Source organism: Thalassophryne amazonica, chromosome 13 (genome assembly GCF_902500255.1).
Source record: "Thalassophryne amazonica chromosome 13, fThaAma1.1, whole genome shotgun sequence".
NCBI classification, from domain to species: domain Eukaryota; kingdom Metazoa; phylum Chordata; class Actinopteri; order Batrachoidiformes; family Batrachoididae; genus Thalassophryne; species Thalassophryne amazonica.
Window position 1 is genome coordinate 50,444,267 of NC_047115.1, and position 25,576 is coordinate 50,469,842.

Sequence of the window (25,576 nt, forward strand, 5' to 3'; positions counted from 1 at the left end):
AAACAAGACTGATTGTCACTGAGAAAAAAGTAACTGGGACTGAATCCTATTCAGAATTGTCCTATGCTAGTACCTTTTCTGGCACACTGAGGAAAGTCATACCCCCATGTTATGAACAAGGTGCCTCACCATGTTTCAACATGCTGGCTCACCTCACCTTCTTTTGGGGGAGGAGTCAGAGTTCCTGCTCACCAGTTTACACAGACGCTTCAGATTATTTTATTGAGGAAAAGACTTCTGCAGCACTGTCAGACTGTGAGATGCACTGCTGTATGGATTTAGTCAGCTATCTGAGCTATGGTATCATCCTTTTAGGAATATGGCACTTGTGCCAGGACAAAAGAGTCCAGACCTCTTATGGGCGCCACATGAAGCTTTCAACTCAAACTCGGACTATTCCTGCCAAACTGGCCTGGTTTGTTCAAGGGATGGCATGTCTGATGATCCTCTTACTGCTGTTGCTTACACAACACAAACCCTCCACCATGGGCAAGTATCTGCTGCTTGGGATGTTTGGGATCCACTACTTTCACAGGTAAACACAAAGTTAACTTATTATTCAAAGATGTCACTCACTCACTCACTCACTCACTCACTCACTCACTCACTCACTCACTCACTCACTCACTCACTCACTCACTCATCTTCAACTGGTTACTCCAATTATGGGTCACAGGGTGACTTGAGCCTATCCCAGCAGTCATAGGGTGCCAGGCGGGGTACACCCTGGGCAGACGCCAGTCTGTCACAGGGCCAGATATAGACAAAAAGCACATTCACACCCGCACGCACACCTACAGACAATTTTTAAAGTTTCCAATCCACCTAACCGGCATGTCTTTGGATGTGGGAGGAAGCCGGAGCACCCGGAGGGAACCCACACAAACACTGGGAGACCACGTAAACTCCACAGAGAAAGGTCACAGGTGGGAACTGATCCCATGACCTTCTTGCTGTGAGGCAATAGTGCTAACCACTAAGCCACCACGCTGCCCATCTAAAGCTGTAACTCAAGGAATTTGTTAGAATGAACAAGCAGCTTCATCAGGTTCACAGTGACATAATTTGTGTAATATTGTCTCAAGACACCACCATAATTAGTTGAAATAACCTATTCAAGATATGATTGAAGTGCAGACTTCAACTATCATTCAAAGAGTTCATCAAAAATACTAGGAGCGAAAATTTCCATTTTTATACACAATTCCTCAGTTTTTAGAGGCCAACAGAAACTCAACAAACTAAATATAAGCATTACAGTTCATACAGATAGTCACTTTTAAAGCCAGTTTTCTTTGGACAAATCAAGGGGGAATGCATGCACATTTCTAAGTAACTGAATACGAGGGCTGTCAATAAAGTAACGGTCCTTTTTATTTTTTTCAAAAACTATATGGATTTCATTCATATGTTTTTACGTCAGACATGCTTGAACCCTCGTGCGCATGCGTGAGTTTTTCCACGCCTGTCGGTGACGGCATTCGCCTGTGAGCACTCCTTGTGGGAGGAGTCATCCAGCCCCTCGTCGGAATTCCTTTGTCTGAGAAGTTGCTGAGAGACTGGCGCTTTGTTTGATCAAAATGTTTTCTAAACCTGTGAGACACATCGAAGTGGACATGGTTCGAAAAATTAAGCTGGTTTTCAGTGAAAATTTTAACAGCTGATGAGAGATTTTGAGGTGATTCTGTCGCTTTAAGGACTTTTCACGGTGCGAGACGTCTCTCAGCGCTCTCAGGCAGCGTCATCAGCCTGTTCAAGCTGAAAACCTCCACATTTCAGGCTCTATTGATCCAGGACGTCGTGAGAGAACAGAGAAGTTTCAGAAGAAGTCGGTTTCAGCATTTTATCCGGATATTCCACTGTTAAAGGAGATTTTTTTAATGAAAGACGTGCGGACGGATCCGCGCGTCGGGACGCAGCCGACGCGGTGCGGCGGCACAGGAAAAACACCTCCGTGTTGATAACCATTTGTAAAATCCAGGCGGCTTTTGATGGCTTTCAGTGGAGTGAGTATATGAGAAATTGTTTAACAGGCAGGACATGTTCCAACTTGTCCTTAAGGCTTTCAACAGAGGTGTTTTTCCTGTGGTGGAGCGTCGCGGCGGCTGCGTCCCGACGCGCGGACCCGTCCGCACGTCTTTCATTAAAAAAATCTCCTTTAACAGTGGAATATCCGGATAAAATGCTGAAACCGACTTCTTCTGAAACTTCTCTGTTGTCTCACGACGTCCTGGATCAACAGAGCCTGAAATGTGGAGGTTTTAAGCTTGAAACAGGCTGATGACGCTGCCTGACAGCGCTGCGCGATGTCTCGCACCATGAAAAGTCCTTAAAGCGACAGAATCACCTCAAAATCTCTCATCAGCCGTTAAAATTTTCACTGAAAACCAGCTTAATTTTTCGAACCGTGTCCACTTCGATGTGTCTCACAGGTTTAGAAAAAATTTTGATCAAACAACGCGCCAGTCTCTCAGCAACTTCTCAGACAAAGGAATTCCGACGAGGGGCTGGATGACTCCTCCCACAAGGAGTGCTCACAGGCGAATGACGTCACCGACAGGCGTGGAAAAACTCACGCATGCGCACGAGGGTTCAAGCATGTCTGACGTAAAAACATATGAATGAAATCCATATAGTTTTTGAAAAAAATAAAAAGGACCGTAACTTTATTGACAGCCCTCGTATGTCTTGAACTTAAAGGGTTGCACTCCAATCAGCACAATCTTTTAAAAAATTATATACCAGATTATAAATCATTACTTCCAAATCTTTAACTTGCGTGAGTCCTGAGGTAGCTGATAAAAATAAAGTTAGCCATACGGCGTCTGAAAAATGCACACAGATTCAGAGCTATTTTTAGCCATAAAAGTGACGTAAACCTCAGGTGCTGACTATTACCTGCCTGAAGGTCCCTCCACCTGTGTCCACCTCATGTCTTACTTCAGCACACAGTCAATCTGGACTGTTTTGTGTCTCCAAAAGTATCATGGCTTTAATATGGCTTTCAAATCAAATTCATGTATTTTGTGATCAACATATGTTCATCTCTGCCTCTTTGTAACCTGCGGTGTATTCAGAAAAACAAAAAAAAACAAAACAACATTGCATACATCTCAATAGTAACTAAATCCCATTTTGATCACGTGGAGCAAATTGACAACACCAGGAGAGCAACGGGGAGGGTTGGGGTGCGGCTACCGGACCTGTGGTGGTGGAGGCTACTGGTGAGAATTGTTTTTGTAATCAATAGTGGCCATACTGAGCCACGACAGTCGGCATGGCACCACCCAGGAAAACAGATAAACTCGAGGAAGATATAGAGGAGATAAAGACCTCATTAAACCATATATCAAAAGACATGTCTAATCTAGACAAACTGATGGTGGAAATTAAAGAACTCCAAAATCTGGTTAAAGAGAAGGACAAGATCATTAAGAAACTTGAGCAACGTGTAGATGAACTTGAACAATTTACTAGAAAAGATGACGTTATAATATCTGGACTAGAAACAAGGCATCGGACATATGCAAGGGTGGTGGATTCTGGTGGAACCAGTGGGGAGGATGCACCACCTGAAGAACGACAATCATTGGAACAGCAAGTTACAAACTTTTTATATCAAAAAGGTGTTGTCATCCATCAAGACACAATATCAGACTGTTATACTATTCCAACTAAAGATAGAAAAAATAAACTATCTAACATTGTTATACGATTTACAAGCAGAAAATATAAATATGAGTTATTAAGACAGGCAAAGAATTTGAAAGGAACGAGTGTCTATATAAATGAGCATCTAACAAAAAAAAATGCAGATATTGCTAGGGAAGCAAGACTACTAAGAAAACAGAAACATATTGTTGCTACATGGGTCTGGAATTGTAGGGTGTGGATTAGAGTGAAAGAAGGAACAAACGGTATACAAATCAAAAACATGGAGGACCTTACGAAATACAGACCTGAATAGACAATCAAATATAACATCTGTTGGTAATTGGACCAACAAAAAATCAGATCAAACATGGAAACAGAGGATAAAATATATGACATAGACACTAATATTGATGAAAGTATATTTGACTTAAAAACGATTGGTTGTGAGTATTATACAGTAGAACAGCTGAATAGTGAAAAAATTGCAGAAGATACCCTGTCACTCATACATATAAACAGTCGAAGCTTGTATTGTAAAATGTCACAAATAAAAGATTATTTAAATCAGTTTAAAAATAGATTTAGTATTGTTGCAATCACTGAATCTTGGCTTAAAGATGATCTCATGGATGAAGTTCAAATGGAGGGATATGAGCTGTATTTTGTAAACAGAAGATATAAAAAAGGCGGTGGTATTGCTCTGTATACAAAAACAGATCTGATGTGTACAATTGTTGAAGAAATGACAATTATGAATGATGTCATAGAAATTGTAACAGTGGAACTTGTACATGAAACATCTAAGAATATTTTAATTAGTTGTGTATACAGAGCACCAGATTCTTGTGTTGTGAAATTTACAGATAAAATAATTGAATTATTCCATCAAATTAAAAACAAAACGCTTTTTATGTGTGGGGACTTTAATATTAACATAGAAAGCTCCAGCTGCCAAAGATTAAGTGATTTTGTGAATACAATGTATAGTTTGGGGTTATTCCCCTTGATAACAAAACCAACCAGAATTACATCGCAAAGTGCAACGGTAATTGATAATATATTTACAAACAGAACAGATGAAATTATTAAGAATGGGATCTTCATGACAGATATTAGCGACCATTTACCAATTTTTTCAATATTTAAATATAAAAATAGGTACAACAAAAAAACTGATATAAACTTTAAAAGAGATAAGTCAGTAAAAGCCTTAGAGGCATTAAAATATGACCTTAAAAATCAAAACTGGGAAGAAGTTTATGTCAGTGATGTTAATGTAGCATATAACTCATTTATGAAAATATTGATGAAATCATACAATAAAAATTGTAAATTAATTGAAATTAGTAAGAAAAGAGTAAATAAACCATGGCTGACAAAGGGAATAAAAAATGCTTGTGCAAAGAAAAAATATTTATACAGGTGCTTTTTAAAATTGCAAACAAAGGAATCAGAACATAAATACAAAAAATATAAAAATAAACTATTAACAATAATTAGGAAACAAAAAAAAGATTATTACAGTGAAAAACTAAATAAGAGTAAAGATAATATGAGGGTAACATGGGGAATTATAAAAAGTGTGATTGATAGTGATGGAACGAAAGAAACTATTCCAAATTACTTTGTTAAGGAAAATAAAGAGATATATGATATAAAAGAAGTTGCAAATGGGTTTAATGATTATTTTTCAAATGTAGGGTCAAGTCTGGTGGGAAATAAACCAATAATAGAAGATAAATTATGTACATTGGTAAATACGGTCAATAGTATTTTCCTGGACAATGTGGAAAAAGATGAAATAAGAAATATTGTAAAAAACTGTGTAAGCAAAAGATCAACTGACCATGAAGATTTAGACATGATGACTGTAAAAAGTATAATAGAAATTGTTATTGAACCATTTACTTATATTTGTAATCTGTCTCTGTCAACTGGGGTTTTTCCAGATGAAATGAAAATTGCTAAGGTAGTCCCATTATATAAAAATGGAGACAAACATAATTTTTCTAATTACAGGCCAGTATCATTGCTTCCACAGTTTTCTAAAATTATGGAAAAAGTTTTTGTAACAAGATTGGATAAATTTATTGAGAAACATCATATTTTAAATAATGCTCAGTATGGATTCAGAACAAAACATTCGACAGCTATGGCAATTATGGAACTAATAGAGAAAATATCAACAACAATAGATAATAAGGATTATTTTGTAAGTATTTTTATTGACCTGAAAAAGGCTTTTGATGTTATAGACCACTCAAGATTGCTCCACAAGTTACAACAATATGGAATAAGAGGTGTTGCACATCAGTGGGTAAAAAGCTACTTAGAAAATAGAAAACAGTTTGTTCAGATAAATAATACCAAATCAGAATTGTGTAACATTATTTATGGAGTACCACAAGGATCGGTACTTGGACCCAAACTGTTTATTTTGTATATCAATGATTTTGTGAATGTATCCAATGTGCTTGGCAGCATTTTATTTGCTGATGATACAACGCTGTTTTACTCTGGATCAGATATACAGGAAGTAGCACAAGTGATAAATACAGAGTTGGAAAAAGTTAAACATTGGTTTGATATAAACAGATTGTCACTAAATATTAATAAGACAAATTTCATATTGTTTAATGATAGAGCGAAAGAAAATAATGTGTCATTACAAATAGATGGAATGGATATACAAAGGGTAAAAGAAATGAAATTTTTAGGAGTCATGATTGATGAAGATCTTACATGGAAGTCACACATAAATTACATAAAAGGAAAAATAGCGAAAGCCATTGCTGTTTTGCATAAAGTAAAATATTCATTAAATAGTTATGGTTTATTAACATTGTACAATTCATTGATTGTCCCATATTTAACTTACTGTGTAGAAATCTGGGGATCAACATATACAACCTATATACAACCTTTATTTATTTTGCAGAAAAGAGCTTTAAAAGTGATTAGTAACAGTGGTTTTAGAGATCCATCTAATCCATTGTTTATTAAGTATAGGGTACTTAAATTTCATGATTTAGTTGATTTGAAAATATTACAAACGATGTACCAAGTTAATAAAAATACTTTACCAACAAACATTCAAAATATGTTTGAAAAAAGAGTAAGTAGTTATAAATTGAAAGGAATAGAAGTCTTTAAAAAACCAAGATTTAGAACCAAAGTAAAGGAAAGGAGTATTGCAGTAAATGGTGTCAAATTATGGAACAATCTTAATAAAGAAATTAAAGAATTAAGGTCGCTTAAATTATTTAAAAAACATATTAAATTAGATGTATTAAGTAAGTATGAAACTATGAAGTAAGTCAGTGGGCTGCAAGAAAGTCAAAAAAAAAAAAGTAAACTGTTAATAATGTTTGGAGTGTCTTAAGTTTAAATGTAACCTGTCAGTGATGTAATCTATTAATTTCTGGTCATAATTATGAAATGGGTCAGTGGTATGTGACAAGTTAAAGAAATGCAATCTGTTAAATAATGTTGACTATGATGCTGTATATTGAAAGATTGTGTTGGGAAAGTGTAGGAACACGGACCCACAACAGGGGGCGCAAATGAACGGACAATGGAATAGGTCAAATAACAACACTTTACTGTTGCGAACGTGCACAACAAACACAACAAATTACAACAATGGACAAAGTTCAATTCACGAAGGTGTCGTGTGGGCAGGCTCGAAGATAGGAGACGCCTCTCCAAAGTAGAACCGGAACCACACGGTTTCCTCCGCCACAGGACCCCGGGAATACTGGAGCCGCCAAGTTCCGAACTCCCAGGTGGCCACTGCCTCCGCGTGTCGGACCTGGTACTGCTGGCGAGGAACAAGAACACAATTAACGTGGGCGCGTTTGCACCCAGCAACCTGTACGGCAGGGAAGCTACCTCCACCTCTCGTTGGGGAAAAAAGTCTGCAATCACTCACAAAAATCACAAAGGTTACTGTCAAGCAGTCAGCTGAGATTATTACCTTCCAGGTAGAACGATATCTCGGCGATGAGGTGGAGATGCCGTCCTGCTGATATACCCCAGTGATAATTGCCGTCAGCTGTCTCAGGTGATGGGTGACAGCTGTTACCGAGGCTGCTCCTGTGGGGCGGCGGCGCCCTCTGGTGGTGGTGGGCCAGCAGTACCTCCTCTTCAGCGGCCCACACAACAGGACCCCCCCCTCAACGGGCGCCTCCTGGCGCCCGACCGGGCTTGTCCGGGTGGCGACGGTAGAAGTCGGCCAGGAGGGCCGGGTCCAGGATGAAGCTCTTCTTCACCCAGGAGCGTTCTTCGAGACCATACCCCTCCCAGTCCACCAGATATTGAAAGCCCCGGCCCATCCGACGGACGTCCAACAACCGGCGCACTGTCCAAGCCGGCTCGCCATCGATGATCCGGGCAGGAGGTGGTGCCGGACCGGGTGTACAGAGGGGCGAGGTGTGATGGGGCTTGAGCTTCGACACATGAAACACAGGATGGATCCGCAGTGAGGCTGGAAGCTGAAGCCTCACTGCGGCGGGATTGATGACCTTGAGGATTTTAAACGGTCCTATGTACCTGTCCTGTAGTTTAGGGGAGGCCACTTGTAGTGGGATGTCCTTTGTGGACAACCACACTTCCTGCCCGGGGCGATACGTAGGGGCCGGGGTCCGCCGCCGGTCTGCATGGGTCTTCGCCCTCATCCGGGCCTTCAACAAAGCAGAACGGGCGGCGCGCCACACCCGACGGCACTTCCGCAGGTGGGCCTGGACCGAGGGCACACCGACCTCCCCCTCAACCACCGGGAACAACGGGGGCTGATACCCCAAACACACCTCAAAGGGGGAGAGGCCGGTGGCTGATGACACTTGACTGTTGTGGGCGTACTCGATCCAGGCCAGATGAGTACTCCAGGCCGCCGGGTGCGCGGCTGTCACACAACGCAGTGTTTGCTCCATTTCTTGATTGGCCCGCTCTGCTTGCCCGTTGGTCTGGGGGTGATACCCGGACGAGAGACTGACCGTGGCCCCCAGTTCCCGGCAAAAGCTCCTCCAGACATGCGAGGAGAACTGGGGACCACGATCGGAGACGATGTCTGATGGTATCCCATGCAGGCGGACGACGTGGTGGACCAGGAGGTCCGCCGTCTCCTGGGCCGTAGGGAGCTTCGGGAGGGCCACGAAGTGGGCCGCCTTGGAGAATCGGTCCACTATCGTGAGGATCACGGTGTTTCCCTGGGACGGCGGGAGGCCCGTGACAAAATCCAGGCCGATGTGGGACCAGGGGCGATGAGGCATGGGCAGCGGCTGTAGCAGTCCCGGAGCCTTGCGATGGTCGGCCTTGCCCCTGGCACAGGTGGTACAGGCCTGGATATAGTCCCGGACGTCGGCCTCCAGGGACACCCACCAGAAGCGCTGCCGGACAACTGCCACGGTTCTTCGCACCCCTGGGTGACAGGAGAGCTTAGAGCCGTGACAGAAGTCCAGGACTGCAGCCCTTGCCTCTGGTGGGACGTAAAGTCTGTTCTTTGGTCCAGTCCCGGGGTCCGGGCTTCGTGCCAGGGCCTCCCGGACGGTTCTCTCTACGTCCCAGGTGAGGGTGGCCACGATAGTGGACTCCGGGATGATGGGTTCCGGTGGATCCGACAACTCCGCTTTGACCTCGTCTTCGTGTACCCGGGACAAGGCATCCGACTTCTGGTTCTTGGTCCCGGGCCGGTAGGTGATGCGGAAGTCAAAACGGCCGAAGAACAGTGACCAGCGGGCTTGCCTGGGATTCAGCCGCTTGGCGGTCCTGATATATTCCAGGTTCCGGTGGTCAGTGAAAACCGTGAATGGCACGGACGTTCCCTCCAACAGGTGTCTCCACTCTTCAAGAGCCTCTTTCACCGCAAGGAGTTCTCGGTTGCCGACGTCATAGTTCCATTCAGCCGGGGTCAACCTGCGGGAAAAATAGGCACACGGATGAAGGACCTTATCGGTCTTCCCACTCTGGGACAGCACAGCTCCTATCCCTGAGTCCGAGGCATCCACTTCAACCACTAACTGGCGACTAGGATCGGGCTGCACCAGAACGGGTGCAGACGAGAAGCGCCGTTTCAACTCCTTGAACGCGGCATCGCAACGATCCGACCAGGTGAAGGGGACTTTTGGTGAGGTCAGGGCTGTCAGGGGGCTAGCAACCTGGCTGTAGCCCTTAATGAACCTCCTGTAGAAATTCGCAAAGCCGAGGAACTGTTGCAGCTTCCTACGGCTTGTGGGTTGGGGCCAGTCTCTCACCGCTGCAACCTTGGCCGGATCAGGAGCGACGGAGTTGGGGGAGATGATGAACCCCAGGAAGGACAAAGAAGTGCGGTGAAACTCACACTTCTCGCCCTTAACAAACAGCCGGTTCTCCAATAACCGTTGCAGGACCTGACGTACATGTCGGACATGGGTCTCAGGATCCGGAGAAAAGATGAGTATGTCGTCTAAATATACGAAGACGAATCGGTGCAGGAAGTCCTGCAAGACATCATTAACCAATGCTTGGAACGTCGCGGGAGCATTTGTAAGACCGAACGGCATGACCAGGTACTCAAAATGACCTAACGGGGTGTTAAATGCCGTCTTCCACTCGTCTCCCTTCCGGATCCGAACCAGGTGATACGCATTCCTAAGATCAAGCTTGGTGAATATCTTGGCTCCATGCAGGGGCGTGAACACCGAATCCAACAAGGGTAAGGGGTATCGGTTACGAACCGTGATTTCGTTCAGCCCCCTGTAATCAATGCATGGACGTAATCCGCCATCCTTTTTCCCCACAAAAAAGAAACCCGCACCCATCGGGGAGGTGGAATTCCGGATCAACCCGGCAGCCAAAGAGTCCCGGATGTAGGTCTCCATTGATTCGCGTTCAGGTCGTGAGAGGTTGTACAGCCTGCTGGACGGGAACTCAACGCCTGGAACCAAATCAATGGCACAATCATACGGGCGGTGCGGGGGAAGGGTGAGTGCCAGATCCTTGCTGAACACCTCCGCAAGGTCATGGTACTGCACCGGCACCGTCCCTAGATTGGGCGGGGCTCTGACCTCCTCCCTGGCCTGGGAACCGGGAGGAACCGAGGAACCTAAACATACCCGATGGCAGGTCTCGCTCCACTGGACCACTACCCCGGACGGCCAATCGATCCGGGGATTGTGCTTCAACATCCAGGGAAAACCTAAAATCACACGGGAGGTGGCCGGAGTTACAAAAAACTCGATCTCCTCCCGGTGATTCCCCGACACCACCAGAGTTACTGGTGGTGTCTTGTGGGTGATTGGAGGGAGTAGGGAGCCATCTAGTGCCCGTACCTGCACAGGCGAGGTAAGCGCCACCAGAGGGAACCCTATCTCCCTGGCCCATTTGCTATCAAGCAAATTCCCTTCTGAGCCCGTGTCCACCAGTGCTGGGGCCTTCAGGGTTAAATCCTCATAAAGGATTGTAACTGGGAGTCGTGTGGCGATGTGGGTGTGTCCCACGTGAACGTCTCGGCCCCCCCCTAGCCCAGTGTCTAGGGGCGGGCGTTGGTGTTTAACCGTTCGGGGCAGTCTCGTACCTGATGCTCAATCGAGCCACAAACAAAACACGCTCCGCGGGCCAGCCTCCTTTGTGTGACCGGTGCCCTAAATGTTGCCCTACTCGTGTCCATAGCTTCGTCAGCAGGGGGAGCTGTGATCGCACGGAGCGCAGGGGCCGTGGAGCGTGGGGAGGGCGGAACGCGGTCGGAACCGGAAGGGAGAGGGACGACGCGTGCCTGGCCACGCCCTTCGTCTCGTTCCCGACGGCGCTCATTTAACCGATTGTCTAATCGTATGACAAGATCGATAAGCCCATCCAAATCCCGCGGTTCGTCCTTAGCCACCAGGTGCTCCTTGAGGACCAATGACAGTCCGTTTACGAAGGCGGCGCGGAGGGCAGTGCTATTCCAGCCGGACCTCGCAGCCGCGATGCGGAAGTCGACTGCATAGGCAGCTGCGCTCCGGCGCCCCTGTCTCATTGACAGCAGCACGGCTGAAGCGGTCTCTCCTCTATTAGGGTGATCGAACACTGTTCTGAGCTCCCTCACAAACCCATCATATGTCAGAAGGAGCCGTGAACTTTGCTCTCAGAGCGCTGTAGCCCAAGCGCGTGCCTCACCACGAAGCAGATTTATCACATAAGCTACTTTGCTAGCGTCGGTCGCGTACATGACGGGACGCTGTGCGAAGACGAGCGAACACTGCATAAGGAAATCCGCGCACGTCTCCACACAGCCTCCGTACGGCTCTGGGGGGCTTATGTATGCTTCAGGGGATGGTGGGGGGGGTCGTTGGACAACCAGTGGAACGTCGCTGTCACGCACAGGGTCTACGGGAGGGAGAGCCGCAGCGGCGCCCGGAGGGCGCGCTTCCACCTGCGCGGCGAGAGCCTCCACCCTGCGGTTCAGGAGGGCGTTCTGCTCGGCCATCAAGTCTAACCGAGTCGTGAAAGCGGTGAGGATCCGCTGCAACTCACCGATTACCCCTCCTGCGGACGCCTGTGCGCCTTGTTCTTCCATTGGCCGTTCAACAGCCGGTTGACGCCCCTCGGGATCCATGACGCTGGCCGAGATATCCTGTTGGGAAAGTGTAGGAACACGGACCCACAACAGGGGGCGCAAATGAACGGACAATGGAATAGGTCAAATAACAACACTTTACTGTTGCGAACGTGCACAACAAACACAACAGATTACAACAATGGACAAAGTTCAATTCACGAAGGTGTCGTGTGGGCAGGCTCGAAGATAGGAGACGCCTCTCCAAAGTAGAACCGGAACCACACGGTTTCCTCCGCCACAGGACCCCGGGAATACTGGAGCCGCCAAGTTCCGAACTCCCAGGTGGCCACTGCCTCCGCGTGTCGGACCTGGTACTGCTGGCGAGGAACAAGAACACAATTAACGTGGGCGCGTTTGCACCCAGCAACCTGTACGGCAGGGAAGCTACCTCCACCTCTCGTTGGGGAAAAAAGTCTGCAATCACTCACAAAAATCACAAAGGTTACTGTCAAGCAGTCAGCTGAGATTATTACCTTCCAGGTAGAACGATATCTCGGCGATGAGGTGGAGATGCCGTCCTGCTGATATACCCCAGTGATAATTGCCGTCAGCTGTCTCAGGTGATGGGTGACAGCTGTTACCGAGGCTGCTCCTGTGGGGCGGCGGCGCCCTCTGGTGGTGGTGGGCCAGCAGTACCTCCTCTTCAGCGGCCCACACAACAGATTGTATTGTTAAAAGGGGCAGAAATCATAAGACTTGTTCTTCTTTCTGCTCCTTTTCATTCTGGTATTGTGGTGCTTTTGTTTTTTGCTTTTCTGTTTTTCTTTTAAATGAATGAAATAAATATTAAAAAGAAAAAAGAAAGAAAGAGAACTGCTGTGATAGACCTGGAACTTACAAGACTTAGCATCGACATTGCTGCACTCCAGGAAACCAGGCTTCCATCAAGTGGATCCCTACAAGACGGAAACTGCATACACCTTCTTCTGGCAAGGCAAACCAGAAACTGAACATCACCACTATGGAGTTGCTATTTTGCAGTCAAAAGCTCCTCACTTCCTTCAGTAGAGCTTCCCTCAAGTTGGACTGAGCGGATCCTGATTCTCCAGCTATCTACATCAGCTGGAATGGTTAACATCCTCAGCATATATGGTCCAATCCTGTGCTCACCACCTGAAATTAAGGATCAATTCTATCAAGATGTAGATGCAACATTAAGTGCTATACCCAGCTCAGAACAGCTGTATGTACTTGGGGATTTCAGTGCCAGGGTTGGAAGAGATCGTACATCATGGCCAATATGCCTTGGATACTTTGGCACTGGAAAGCTGAATGACAATGAACAAAGACTGCTTGAACTGTCTTCTCACGAAGGACTATGCACAATGAACTCCTTCCAGACCAAGCTTCACTATAAAGTGTCACAGAGACATCCCAGGTCTAAACATCGGCACCAATGGACCTTGTTATCGCCAAACACTCTCAACACTCTCTGCCACAGTTATGTCAAGGCATTCAGCATGCTGCAGATACTGGCGATGTTTGGAGAATGTATAAAGAGATCAAGACGGCATTGGGACCAAAAGTGAAGAAGACAGCTCCCCTGTAGTTGAAAACTGGAGAAACCATCACAGATAAAGATGCACAAATGGATAGATGGGTGGAGCACTATCTGGAGCTATATCCAACAGTTGTGACAGAACCAGCGCTCAGTGCCATTAAGAAGCTACCTGTTATGGAAGAACTGGACAGAGAACCAATGACAGATGAGGTATCAGATGCCATCATCTCCCTTAATAATGGAAAAGGTCCTGGCTCTGGCAACATACCACCAGAGGTTATCAAGTGTGGAAAAGAAGTCCTCTCTGAACATCTTCATGATTTTTTCTCTACTCACTGGAAGGATCAGTTCCACAAAATCTATGCAATGCTAGTATTACCACCCTGTGCAAGAATAAGGGCAACCGCAGTGACTGTAACAATTACCGTGGGATTTCCTTGCTAAACATCATTGGGAAAGTCCTTGCTCACATCGCTCTCAACAGACTACATATCCTTGCCAACCGCATCTACCCAGAACCACAATGCAGCTTTAGAACAGGTAGATCAACCACTGACATGATATTCACTCTGAGGCAGATACAAGAAAAGTGTTAAGAGCAAAATCAATCTCTCTACATTGTATTCATAGACCTCACCAAGGCTTTTGACCTTGTCAGTAGGAAGGGTCTCTTCACTCTACTTGAGAAGATTGGCTACCCTCCAACACAGCTAAACATCATTACATCATTCCATGATGATATCAAATGGCCACATATCCTTCGCTTCAGCTTATCTGAGATTTTCCTTGGCCTGCCACTTCTGGCCTTAACTAGTACTGTGCCTGTGGTTTTCCACTTCCTCACTATGTTCCTTACAGTGGAAACTGACAGCTGAAATCTCTGAGATAGGTTTTTGTATCCTTCCCCTAAACCATGATGTTGAACAATCTTTGTTTTCAGGTCATTTGAGAGTTGTTTAGAGGCTCCCATGTTGCCACTCATTAGAAGAGATACAAAGAGGAGAAAAAGTTGCAAATGGCCACCTTAAATACCCTTTCTCATGATTGGATTCACCTGTGTAAAGAGGTCAAGAGTCAGTGAGCTTACCAAAGCAATTCTGTGTTCCAATAATTAGTGCTAAATTTATTCAAATCAATAAAATTAAAATGGTGCCCAAATTTATGCACCTGCCTAATTTTGTTTAAATAATTATTGCACACTTTCTGTAAATCCTATAAACTTCATTTCACTTCTCAAATATCACTGTGTTTGTCTGCTATATGACACATTTAACTGAAATTGCTTATCCAAACAACCAATGATTTATAAAGGAAAATCATCAGGGATGCCCAAACTTTTACATACTACTGTATACGTATAAAAGGTAAGGTGTAAGGTAACAGTTTCCTCCATGAAGGTGCCTGCACATGCTTTTGCACACCTGGGTGTTAGTTCAATTTACAGTGTATCTGGAAAGCATTCACAGAGCTTGACTTTTTCTACATTTTGCTATGTTACAGCCTTATTCTAAAATTAAGTAAATTCATTTTTCCTCTCAAAATTCTACTCGCAACACCCCATAATGACAACGTGAAAAAGTTTTTTTAGTTTTTTATTTTGGCAGATTCATTAAAAATAAAAAACTAAGAAATCACATGTATGTAAGTATTTACACCCTTTGCACAATACTTTGTTGATGCACCTTTGGCAGCAATTACAGCCTCACGTCTTCTTGACTATGATACCACAAGCTTGGAATCTTTGGGCAGTGTTGCCCATTCCTCTTTGCAGGACCTCTCAAGCTCCATCAGGTTTGATGGGTCGCGTCTGTGCACAGCCATTTTCAGATCTCTCCAGAGATGTTCAATCAGATTCAGGTCTGGGCTCTGGCTGGGCCACTCAAGGACATTCACAGAGTTGTCCTGAAATCACTCCTTTGATATCTTGGCTGTGTGCTGCGGGTCATTGTCCGTTGCCCCAGTCTGAGGTCAACAGCGCTCTGGAGCAGGTTTTCATCCAGGATGTCTCTGTACATTGCTACATTCTTCTTTCCCTCAGTCCTGACTAGTCTCCCAGTTCCTGCTGCTGATAAACATCCCAACAGCATGATGCTGCCACCACCATGCTTCACTGTAGGGATGGTGCCTCGTTTCCTCCAAACATGACGCCTGGCATTCACACCAAGAGTTCAGTCTTTGTCTCATCAAATCAGAGAATTTTGTTTCTCATGGTCTGAGAGTCCTTCAGGTGCCTTCTGGCAAACTCCAGGTGGGCTGCCATGTGCCTTTTCCTAAAAAGTGGCTTACGTCTGGCCAATCTACCATACAGGCCTGATTGGTGGATTGCTGCAGAGATGGTTGTTCTGGAAGCTTCTCCTCTCTCCAAACAGGAATGCTGGAGTTCCAACAGAGTGACCACTGGGTTCTTGGTCATCTCCATGACTGTGCTACTATAAAGTATCACTCAGTTTAGATGGGCAGCCAGCTCTAGGAAGAGTCCTGGTGGACCTGAACTTCTTTCATTTACAGATGATGGAGGCCACTGTGCTCATTGGGACCTTCAAAGCTTTTGCCCAATTTTGAGTGTGCCGTCCGTACAGTTCCTTTGACTTCATGCTTTGTTTGTGCTCTGACATGCACTGTCAACTGTGGAACCTTATATGTAGACAGATGTGCATGTGTTTCCAAATCATGTCCAGTCAACTGAATTTACCCCAGGTGGACTCCAATTAAGCTGCAGAAACATCTCAAGGATTATCAGTGGAAACAGGATGCACCTGAGCTCAATTTTCATCTTCATGTGAAAGGCTGTCAATACTTATGTAGATGTGATCTCTTAGGGTTTTTGTTTGTTTGTTTGTTTCAAAAAGTTCTGTTGTTAAAAACCTAAAAAAACGAACTTTTTGCATATTGTCATTATGGAGCATTGCATGTAGAATTTTGAGGAAAAAAAATAATTTCATGCATTTTGGAATAAGGCTGTAACATATAAAATGTGGGAAAAGTGAAGTGTTATCAATACTTCGCAGATGCACTGTGCTCAGGTTATCCTGGGGTTTCCCTCTCCATTCATGCACTGTGTTTTATGGGATCAGTTTAGTTCCTCCTCATACAATCCCTTTTAATGCTGCTGTTCTGTTTTTACATGCTTAGTTAGCTGCTCCCTTTGCTTTTATCCTGTTATTTCAATATGTATTTGATTTTGTTTCGTCCTTGTGTTTTCTATTCATACATGAGTTTGACACCTGTTTTGAATCCTAAATGTCACTTTAATACATCTGTGTTCTCTATGAAGCACAGTAAGTGTCATTTTCTCCCACAAAGGGGTTTCTGTTCTGGTCTCGTGTCAAAGGGAACAGACACTGCAGAAAAGAGGGTCGTGGCTGGCGTGTTACGCTGTGACGTCAGCTCCCAAAGTAACATTAACAACTGATGTCGCATTTCTTAGGGAAACATTTCAACCACTATCTCTTGTCACTCTGTTCCTGAAGTGCCCTATGCGCCAAAGAGCACTCCAAAACAAGGGATAGGGCAAAGGGAAGAGAAATGGGCTTGGGCTTAAATTTTGGGATGTTCTCTCATGTGTCTTCTGGCAAACTATTGGTGAAATTTCATCTTGTTTTTCAGAAATTTTTCTCTGCCATCCATCATTAAGTTGTACAACTAGTGATGCAACAGATAAACGCTGTGCACAGTTTGTCCAATCACAATCATAGATGGTTATATTTCCTTCATAGTTGTCTGGGTGCCTTGGTGGCTTCCCTCACAAGTCCTCTTCTTGCCCAGTGTCAGTTTTTTGAGTAATGTAACACATGCAGTGTTTACATTTATTAACGAGGGAGTTACATGAAGTCAGAGATATATTCAGTGACTTGGAAATGTTCATGTCTCCATCTCCTGACTTAACTGAAGAAACTGGCTGTAAAAGTGATGATTTGTATTAAAACCAATCCTTGTATTTGGTTTGTCCAATTACTGATGGACCCTGAAAATGGCAGAATTGTGTACAAAAATGGCTGTAATTTAATGGTTAATGTTAAAACCCTTGAATTAAAGCTGAAAATCTACTCTACAAGTACATCTTGATTGTTTCATTTCACCTCCACTGGTGGTGTACAGAAGCAAAATGACAACAATCGTCTCACTGTCTTAATACTTATGGACCTTAGTGTAGAAATGTGATTTTATTTCTTCTGAATTATTTGGATATGATCTATGCATGAACTGCTGCCACCATATTCGATCATCAAGATTCCCAGCATTCATACCACTTTATTTGCAAAATCTTAAAGCCCCTTCACACATAACACGACTGAAGCTGACTGGAGCACGAAGGAGGAATTGCATGCCACTCGTGAAAAATTGGAGCTGCCTCAAACGCCTTGTACGGCTGTCGCCACATGCATTCGTACACACCAGCGGCCGAAAGACAGCGGGTGCCCTGCGAGTGCCCATTCGACCCCCCTCTCAGCAGGTGTTGGCCAAATTCCAGGTGGCATACAGGAACATCTAACACCGCTCTCTGGGCACTTAAAAAAGGCGGGGTTATTCGCGCTCCCGGCATGATAGTGGAGTGCAGATGACCACATTCGAGCTGTCTGTGAAAACTGTCTAAGTGCAACACGAGTGTGGTGTTACCAAGCAACACACATGGGTGTGAATATGCTCCCCTTCTGCCCCAACACACACACCATGAATCCAACATTGTCAACTGTGGCTGAGGGTCCCGGAGTCCAGTCGATGTCCAACACAGTGTGCTGCTGAACAGCTGACTGCTGTGTACTACAACTCAGCTGGTGAATGTGTGGGTGGGCTCTCATGCCTTCATGACATGCTGATAATGACATACAGCCACGATCACATGAGGACCGGCCAGCATCTGAGTGCGTGGTACAGTGTGAAATTAATAAGGGTAAAGGCGTGAACTCATTCATGTGTGATCGCTTTGCTCATACGCTTTGCTGTGGACATACAGCGCCTGTCAGTTGACCGCCGCATCAGCGCACCGCATCACTGGTGAATATCGTGCCATGCAGAAAATCACCTTGAGGCGCACAGAACACATTGTAATAATTAAACACATATCACATTTGCAACACGGTCATCAGCAGATCACTGCACATTGGACACGCCATGCCGGCTGATGTGTTCATGACACGGGAGCCGGCTCTTCATGAGAGGAGCACCTCAGGTCATTCATGTAAAAAACATAAAAGGGAGAACAGTAATCCATGTCATTTCATTATTTCCTGGTGTATGCGTAGGCAGAGACTAAGTCCACTCTTTATAACAGGAATTAGGTATTACAAATTGTGTGTGTGTGTGTGGGGGGGGGGGGGGTCAGTTTTTTTGCTCCACCGCTGTGTGTGCGACTTTCCACGTGCTTGCATTGTATTCATGCAAGCAAACACAAACGTGCATGAAACTGTTGCCGCGGTCTGACCCTGTGTCCCTCCTGACAGCAGGTGGAACGTTTTGCAGATGTGTGAAGGGGCCATTGATAACATTCCACCACATTATCTCAGTCCACACTCTGATAAAAAAAAAGACTTCTGAGCTTATTCAAGTTGTGACATTTTCTTTTATTGTGTAGTGTTTTCATTGATGTGGTTACTTTGTATATATTAAGTTTGCCAGATGTAAAGATAACAAAATCACTCCTCATATTTTTGCATATTTTGCCTGCATAACATGTAACACTGTTTGAGTTGTTACCCATGTGATGTAATGTTCTTTCACTGACCACAGGACATTTATCTACTCCTTGCTGACCAGAGGACAGGCGTTCCCACTGTGCGTAATGGTGAGAGGAAGTATGTTCTGCACCCTGAATAGTTTCGTGCAGGGACACTACCTACTCCACTGTGCAGAGTTTGAAGACAGATGGTCCGCTGACTACCGCTTTAAAATCGGTAGGAGCAATATCTCATTTTTGCACATGGTCATTTAAAGGACAAGCTTGTTTTTGTTTTTTTTTTACAACCACAGTCATACTGAAACACTGGTAGGAAAGGATCCCTACGTATTATGCTCACTTTTGACATTTGCATATGACCCAATCCTTTTATACAAACTGCTGAAAAGGACAAAGGTATGAATGAGCCACCTGGAATAAAGCTGTAAAGTAATTTGAACCACATTTTCCCAAACCTTAAAATTGCATAGTGCATTTATAAATGCATTTTTGCATATTATGGTTGCTCACACCAGCATACAGTGGATAAAAAAGGTACTGAAGATGTCACCATTTTTCTCAGTAAATATATTTCTAAAGGTGCTATTGACATGGCATTTTCACCAGTAATCCATTATACAAAGAAATCAAACCATACACACACAGGTCACAGGTCTACCTTACACACACCATGTGGAAGATAATTAGTGACAGTGCTAAGGAAAAATTCCCTCACCAAGCCAGACTCAAGCAGACCAGTCTCAGTGGGGTGAAAATCAGTGTTAACCATTCTATAAAGACAGAAAAAAATGCCCAGCACAGGACTAACAGAATATATCATAACAGAAATGTTACAATTAATAAAAAACATGATAACTATGTATTTGTTTACAATGGCAGGATAACTGAGACAACAATGAGGTGTAGACCTTTTGACATGAAGCAGAACGTTTGACCACATTACACCCATTTTGGCATCTCTTCACTGACTTCCTGTCCCAGTGAGATCAAATTTTAAGGTTCTGCTACTAGACTATAAAATTGTTCACGGACTGGCACCTCCCTACTTAGCTGACCTAATTAAACCTTACGTACCGACCCAGGCTTTGTGTTCTCAGGGTACAGGACTACTTAGTGTCCCTAGGGTGAATAAAAAGTCTGCGGGTCACAGAGGTTTCTCTTATTGTGCCCCTGTTCTGTAGAATGAACTCCCTGCATCAATAAAACAGTCAGATTCTGTAGAGACTTTCAAGTCCAGACTTAAGACGCACTTATTTTCCCTTTCATATGGCTAGCATACTGGCATAGTATGTTTCTATGCTTTTTACTCTTTTAAATTAATTTTATTAGGAAACGGAGCGGGCCGCGGCCTCAACTTTATCTAAATTCTGGGTCTTTTAGTGAAGCTTAGGGCTAGTGGCCGGCAATCACCTTAATATTTCTTTTGTTCTTCTTGTTGCTTAATGCTGACACATTATACTGTATTTGTTGTCTTTCTGATGCTTGTTTCTGTTTTTTTCCCTCTCTGTTTGAGGCGTGGCTACATCCAGAGACGGTTGTGGTGTCTGTTTTCTGAGGCCCTCCTGTCCTGTGCACCGGCAACATCTCCTGTATATTCATTTTGTGAATTGTTTTGTAATTTGTGTCTGTAGCATGGCCCAAGCAGAGGGTCACCCCTTTAAGTCTGGTCTGCTTGAGGTTTCTTCCTCAGAGGGAGTTTTTCCTTACCACTGTCACCTGTGTGTTTGATCTGGAGGTTGGTAAGGTTAGACCTGACTAGTGTGAAGCGCCTTGAGGCAACTTTGTTGTGATTTGTCGCTATATAAATGAAAATTAATTGAAATTAAATTGAATTAGATCACACTCCCAGAGAAACACACTGTTAATGAGATTGTGTGTGTGTGATTCTAGTCACGGTGATAGATTTCCTACATCCCACTTCAGTCCAACATTGATTTGTCTGAAAATCATTTGCCAATCAATAAAGTGAGTTCCTAGATTCTAGAAGGGCCTATGTAGACCCTGTTGATGCAGGATCACATTCATTCCCCAATAATATCCAGGAGTTCACTACACACCTGCTCGACACTGTATTTGTCTTCAAGACGTGCTGCCACTCATCACAGTGTACTTATTAACTAGTTCTAAATTATTCATATACAATCAGTGTATTTCCAGTGCAGGCTCAGGATCAGTTAAGAGATATCCTGGGCCCCATTGCATGAGAGGAGGATAAGAGATTAAGCCGGGATATTGTGGTTATCCTGGCTCAATTTATCCGTGATCTGGCTGCACAAAAGCGGGAAAGTGGAAAGTGGGATATGTTTTGGCATAAGACACCATGGAAATGTAGTCTGTGGATCTAGCCTGCTCCAGACCAAGCTCAGTGCCAGTATTTAATCCTGTGAAACCCAAAAACATGAATCAGCTGCAAATCGTGAATTATCCACGAACCACGAATTAGAAAACATGAATACTGAAAAATATCTCCCGATGAAACATGAATTTCTCCTGATTTGGTGTACCGTATGTACTTGGTTGAGGAGCCAGTAGTTCAAAGCTCCATCTGTGGGATTATGACCGTGCGATCCTCACTGTCATTGCACCACGGGGCTTCATGGCACCCCACGACTCACATGCATTACCGTTTGACAGGCAAACCCCCCACCTGCCATTGTCCTCAAATGGGTCATGCCCAGTAGGCCAGGCGCTTTGACACCAGAAGCGTGAGCCCGCTCAGGGCTCGTCCCCCGCTTCACCGGGTATAGTGGCAACCCCCCACTGCACCCGCACCCCCACCCAACAGTAACTGATCCATAAACTGACATCCATAAACGACTTAAACTGAAGGAAAAAGCATATCATGAATGATATTCATGTTTTGCAAAACCTGCACTTACATTTTGTAGGATATTTTATTCACGGTTTGCATCAGGGGGTCAACAACTTCATCCCTTATCTCAGTCAGCAGTCACCTCAAGCAGAAACCGATAGTTATTCCACTTCCAATTACACATTGTTATCACATTCAACTAGACCCACTGTCATTATTTAAACACCTGTGATCGTTAATTCCAATCATTTTAGATAAATGATGATTTTAGATGATGTTACAATCATTAGATAATTTACAGGTTCCCATCGACATACACTCAACAAAAATATAAACGCAACACTTTTGGTTTTGCTCCCATTTTGTATGAGATGAACTCAAAGATCTAAAACTTTTTCCACATACACAATATCACCAGTTCCCTCCAATATTGTTCACAAACCAGTCTAAATCTGTGATAGTGAGCACTTCTTCTTTGCTGAGATAATCCATCCCACCTCACAGGTGTGCCATATCAAGATGCTGATTAGACACCATGATTAGTGCACAGGTGTGCCTTAGACTGCCCACAATAAAAGGCCACTCTGAAAGGTGCAGTTTTATCACAGAGCACAATGCCACAGATGTCGCAAGATTTGAAGGAGCGTGCAATTGGCATGCTGACAGCAGGAATGTCAACCAGAGCTGTTGCTTGTGTATTGAATGTTCATTTCTCTACCATAAGCCGTCTCCAAAGGTGTTTCAGAGAATTTGGCAGTACATCCAACCAGCCTCACAACCGCAGACCACGTGTAACCACACCAGCCCAGGACCTCCACATCCAGCATGTTCACATCCAAGATCGTCTGAGACCAGCCACTCGGACAGCTGCTGGAACAATCGGTTTGCATAACCAAAGAATTTCTGCACAAACTGTCAGAAACTGTCTCAGGGAAGCTCATCTGCATGCTCGTCGTCCTCATTGGGGTCTCGACCTGACTCCAGTTCGTCGTCCTAACCGACTTGAGTGGGCAAATGCTCACATTTGCTGCCGTTTGGCACGTTGGAGAGGTGTTCTCTTCACGGATGATGCGAAGGAGATGTGTTGCACTGCATGAGGCAAATGGTGGTCACACCAGATACTGACTGGTATCCCCCCCCCAATAAAACAAAACTGCACCTTTCAGAGTGGCCTTTTATTGTGGGCAGTCTAAGGCACACCTGTGCACTAATCATGGTGTCTAATCAGCATCTTGGTATGGCACACCTGTGAGGTGGGATGGATTATCTCAGCAAAGGAGAAGTGCTCACTATCACAGATTTAGACTGGTTTGTGCACAGTATTTGAGGGAAATGGTGATATTGTGTATGTGGAAAAAGTTTTAGATCGTTGAGTTAATCTCATACAAAATGGGAGCAAAACCAAAAGTGTTGCATTTATATTTTTGTTGAGTATATAAAATACACATCCCACATAAATAGAAACAGTCTATATATATATATATATATATATATATATATATATATATATATATATATATATAGGGTGTCAAAAATGGACCCAAAAGTACTCTGAAATATGAATACCAGTAAATGGTTTTACTGGGAAATAATGGTGTTTTTCCTCATTTCAGGAACCCTAAAGTTTGTTCTGCAAGACATTAATGTCCAGGAAAAATGCCGCAGTTGACCTTAATTCAGAGAACAAAAATCATTGAGTTCTGTGCAACGCATCGTAAGGGCCTGACTTGCATCTCTTTCCATACAAAATTCAGTCTCAGAGTGAACTAACTCCCCAGCAAATGGCAAGGAGACTTGAGTTTGCTAGGTGGTTTTCCGGAAAAGTGGAGATGGATGAGTTATTTCTTAGGAAACTTTAGATTTAGGTTACATTGATCATGTGGTGTAAAAGATAAAGGGTTAAAACATCAAAAAGGAAAGACTGAACTAAAAAACTGTGCATTGGGGAGAAAAATGACATGCTTCAGCCACGTGGTCATGCAGAGAATGTCAGTGGAGCAGTGAGTGTGTATTTACTTTGCCTCCGCCTCCTGCTGGGGAGAAGTACACTGCTCTGGTTACCATGGTGCATCGGTGAAATTGTGATCGAAGGCAGGGTCTGTTTGAGGAATCTGCATGTGTGCACTTATGCAAGGTTGGTGTCCTGGCTGGTAGTATCCGTGTCTGCTCATCTCTGTGCAACCGATTGAGCCTGAATGCTCCTGTTGTGGATACAATGAACACAGCTCAGTCATTCATCCTGGATGTCTGAATCCTACGTTTCATGCAATGGGGCCCAGGAGTTCACTTTGCACCGGCTAGACCTACGCGTCTCCAGGAACTTTTGCCACTAATTGAAGTGATCTCCTCAGTTCTAAATAGTTCCTTTACAGTCGGGGTGTATTTCAAAGGTGGATCACAGACATTCAGACAGGAGACATCCAGTAGCTCAATCCTCAGTCCAACATACAGCGTTTTTTTATAACTCCCTGTATACCTGCCCAAACCTGATCACTCATTCATTCCTTCTTGATTTTTATCAGGTGAGAAGAGAGCGTTGACTGTAAATAATATTCTAGTATGAATACAGTTGTAAAATATAAATATAAAAAGTTCTATTAAATTTTTTCCAAGCTTTATACATGCATCTCCATTTCTACAAAGTCCAGTTTAATGAAGCAACCATTCCTTGTAGGTTGTGTGATGTTTTATGTTGGAATGGCCATAAACATCCACAGTGACTTCATCCTACGGAACCTGAGAAAGTCAGGAGAAGTGCTTTACAAGATTCCCAGGGGTAAGAATGAAAGTCCTGTATTAGCTCTTTTTTGTTCTGCCTGCACTGAGCTGTGGTCTTCATCTTCTTCAGGAGGTCTGTTTGAATATGTGTCGAGTGCCAACTACTTTGGAGAGATTGTGGAGTGGTTCGGCTTTGCCATAGCCACCTGGTCCCTCTCAGCACTCTCGTTTGCGGTGTTTAGCCTGTGTTTTGTCGGACCAAGAGCCTATTACCATCACAGGTACCTCAGAGAACTATGAAAAGCTAATAAATAGAAACTCTCACACTCACATTTGCATAAATGCATGTCAGAGTTGTGGAAATGTACTCATAACTATGTTTGTAGTATCTCTGTGATCTTTTTCTCCATTCTTTTCAGGTTTTACATTGAGAAATTCAGAGACTATCCTAAGTCACGAAAGGCCTTGATTCCATTCATTTGTTGAGATAAAGCACCGCATCATCGTTGAATAACAACAGAGCAGCTCACCTGATAAGAAATGATGAATCAGCAATTTAGATGTTTGTACTTTAACACAATGCTAAAATACTCTCGGCCGTGTGAGCATTGTCTTCTTTATAATTTGCAGTTGTTTAATTAG

General features: G+C 44.1%; 1 protein-coding gene across 1 annotated transcript; it reads left to right on the top strand.

Moving 5' to 3' along the window:
• Window positions 1–233: 233 nt before the first annotated feature.
• On the top strand, window positions 234–25,576 carry srd5a2b (steroid-5-alpha-reductase, alpha polypeptide 2b). The gene is made up of 5 exons (XM_034184859.1): window positions 234–535; window positions 19,458–19,621; window positions 24,891–24,992; window positions 25,065–25,215; window positions 25,354–25,576. The coding sequence occupies exons 1-5, from the start codon at window positions 261–263 to the stop codon at window positions 25,418–25,420; spliced, it is 759 nt and encodes a 252-aa protein (XP_034040750.1). The 5' UTR covers window positions 234–260; the 3' UTR covers window positions 25,421–25,576.

What these genes read in the sequence shown, in the direction of transcription:
- srd5a2b (XM_034184859.1), top strand. Translation starts at nt 261, where the DNA reads ATGCACTGCTGTATGGATTTAGTCAGCTATCTGAGCTATGGTATCATC. An exon ending in GGGATCCACTACTTTCACAG is followed by an intron (nt 536 to 19,457) that starts GTAAACACAAAG and finishes CACTGACCACAG; the next exon opens with GACATTTATCTACTCCTTGC. An exon ending in AGAGCCTATTACCATCACAG is followed by an intron (nt 25,216 to 25,353) that starts GTACCTCAGAGA and finishes CATTCTTTTCAG; the next exon opens with GTTTTACATTGAGAAATTCA.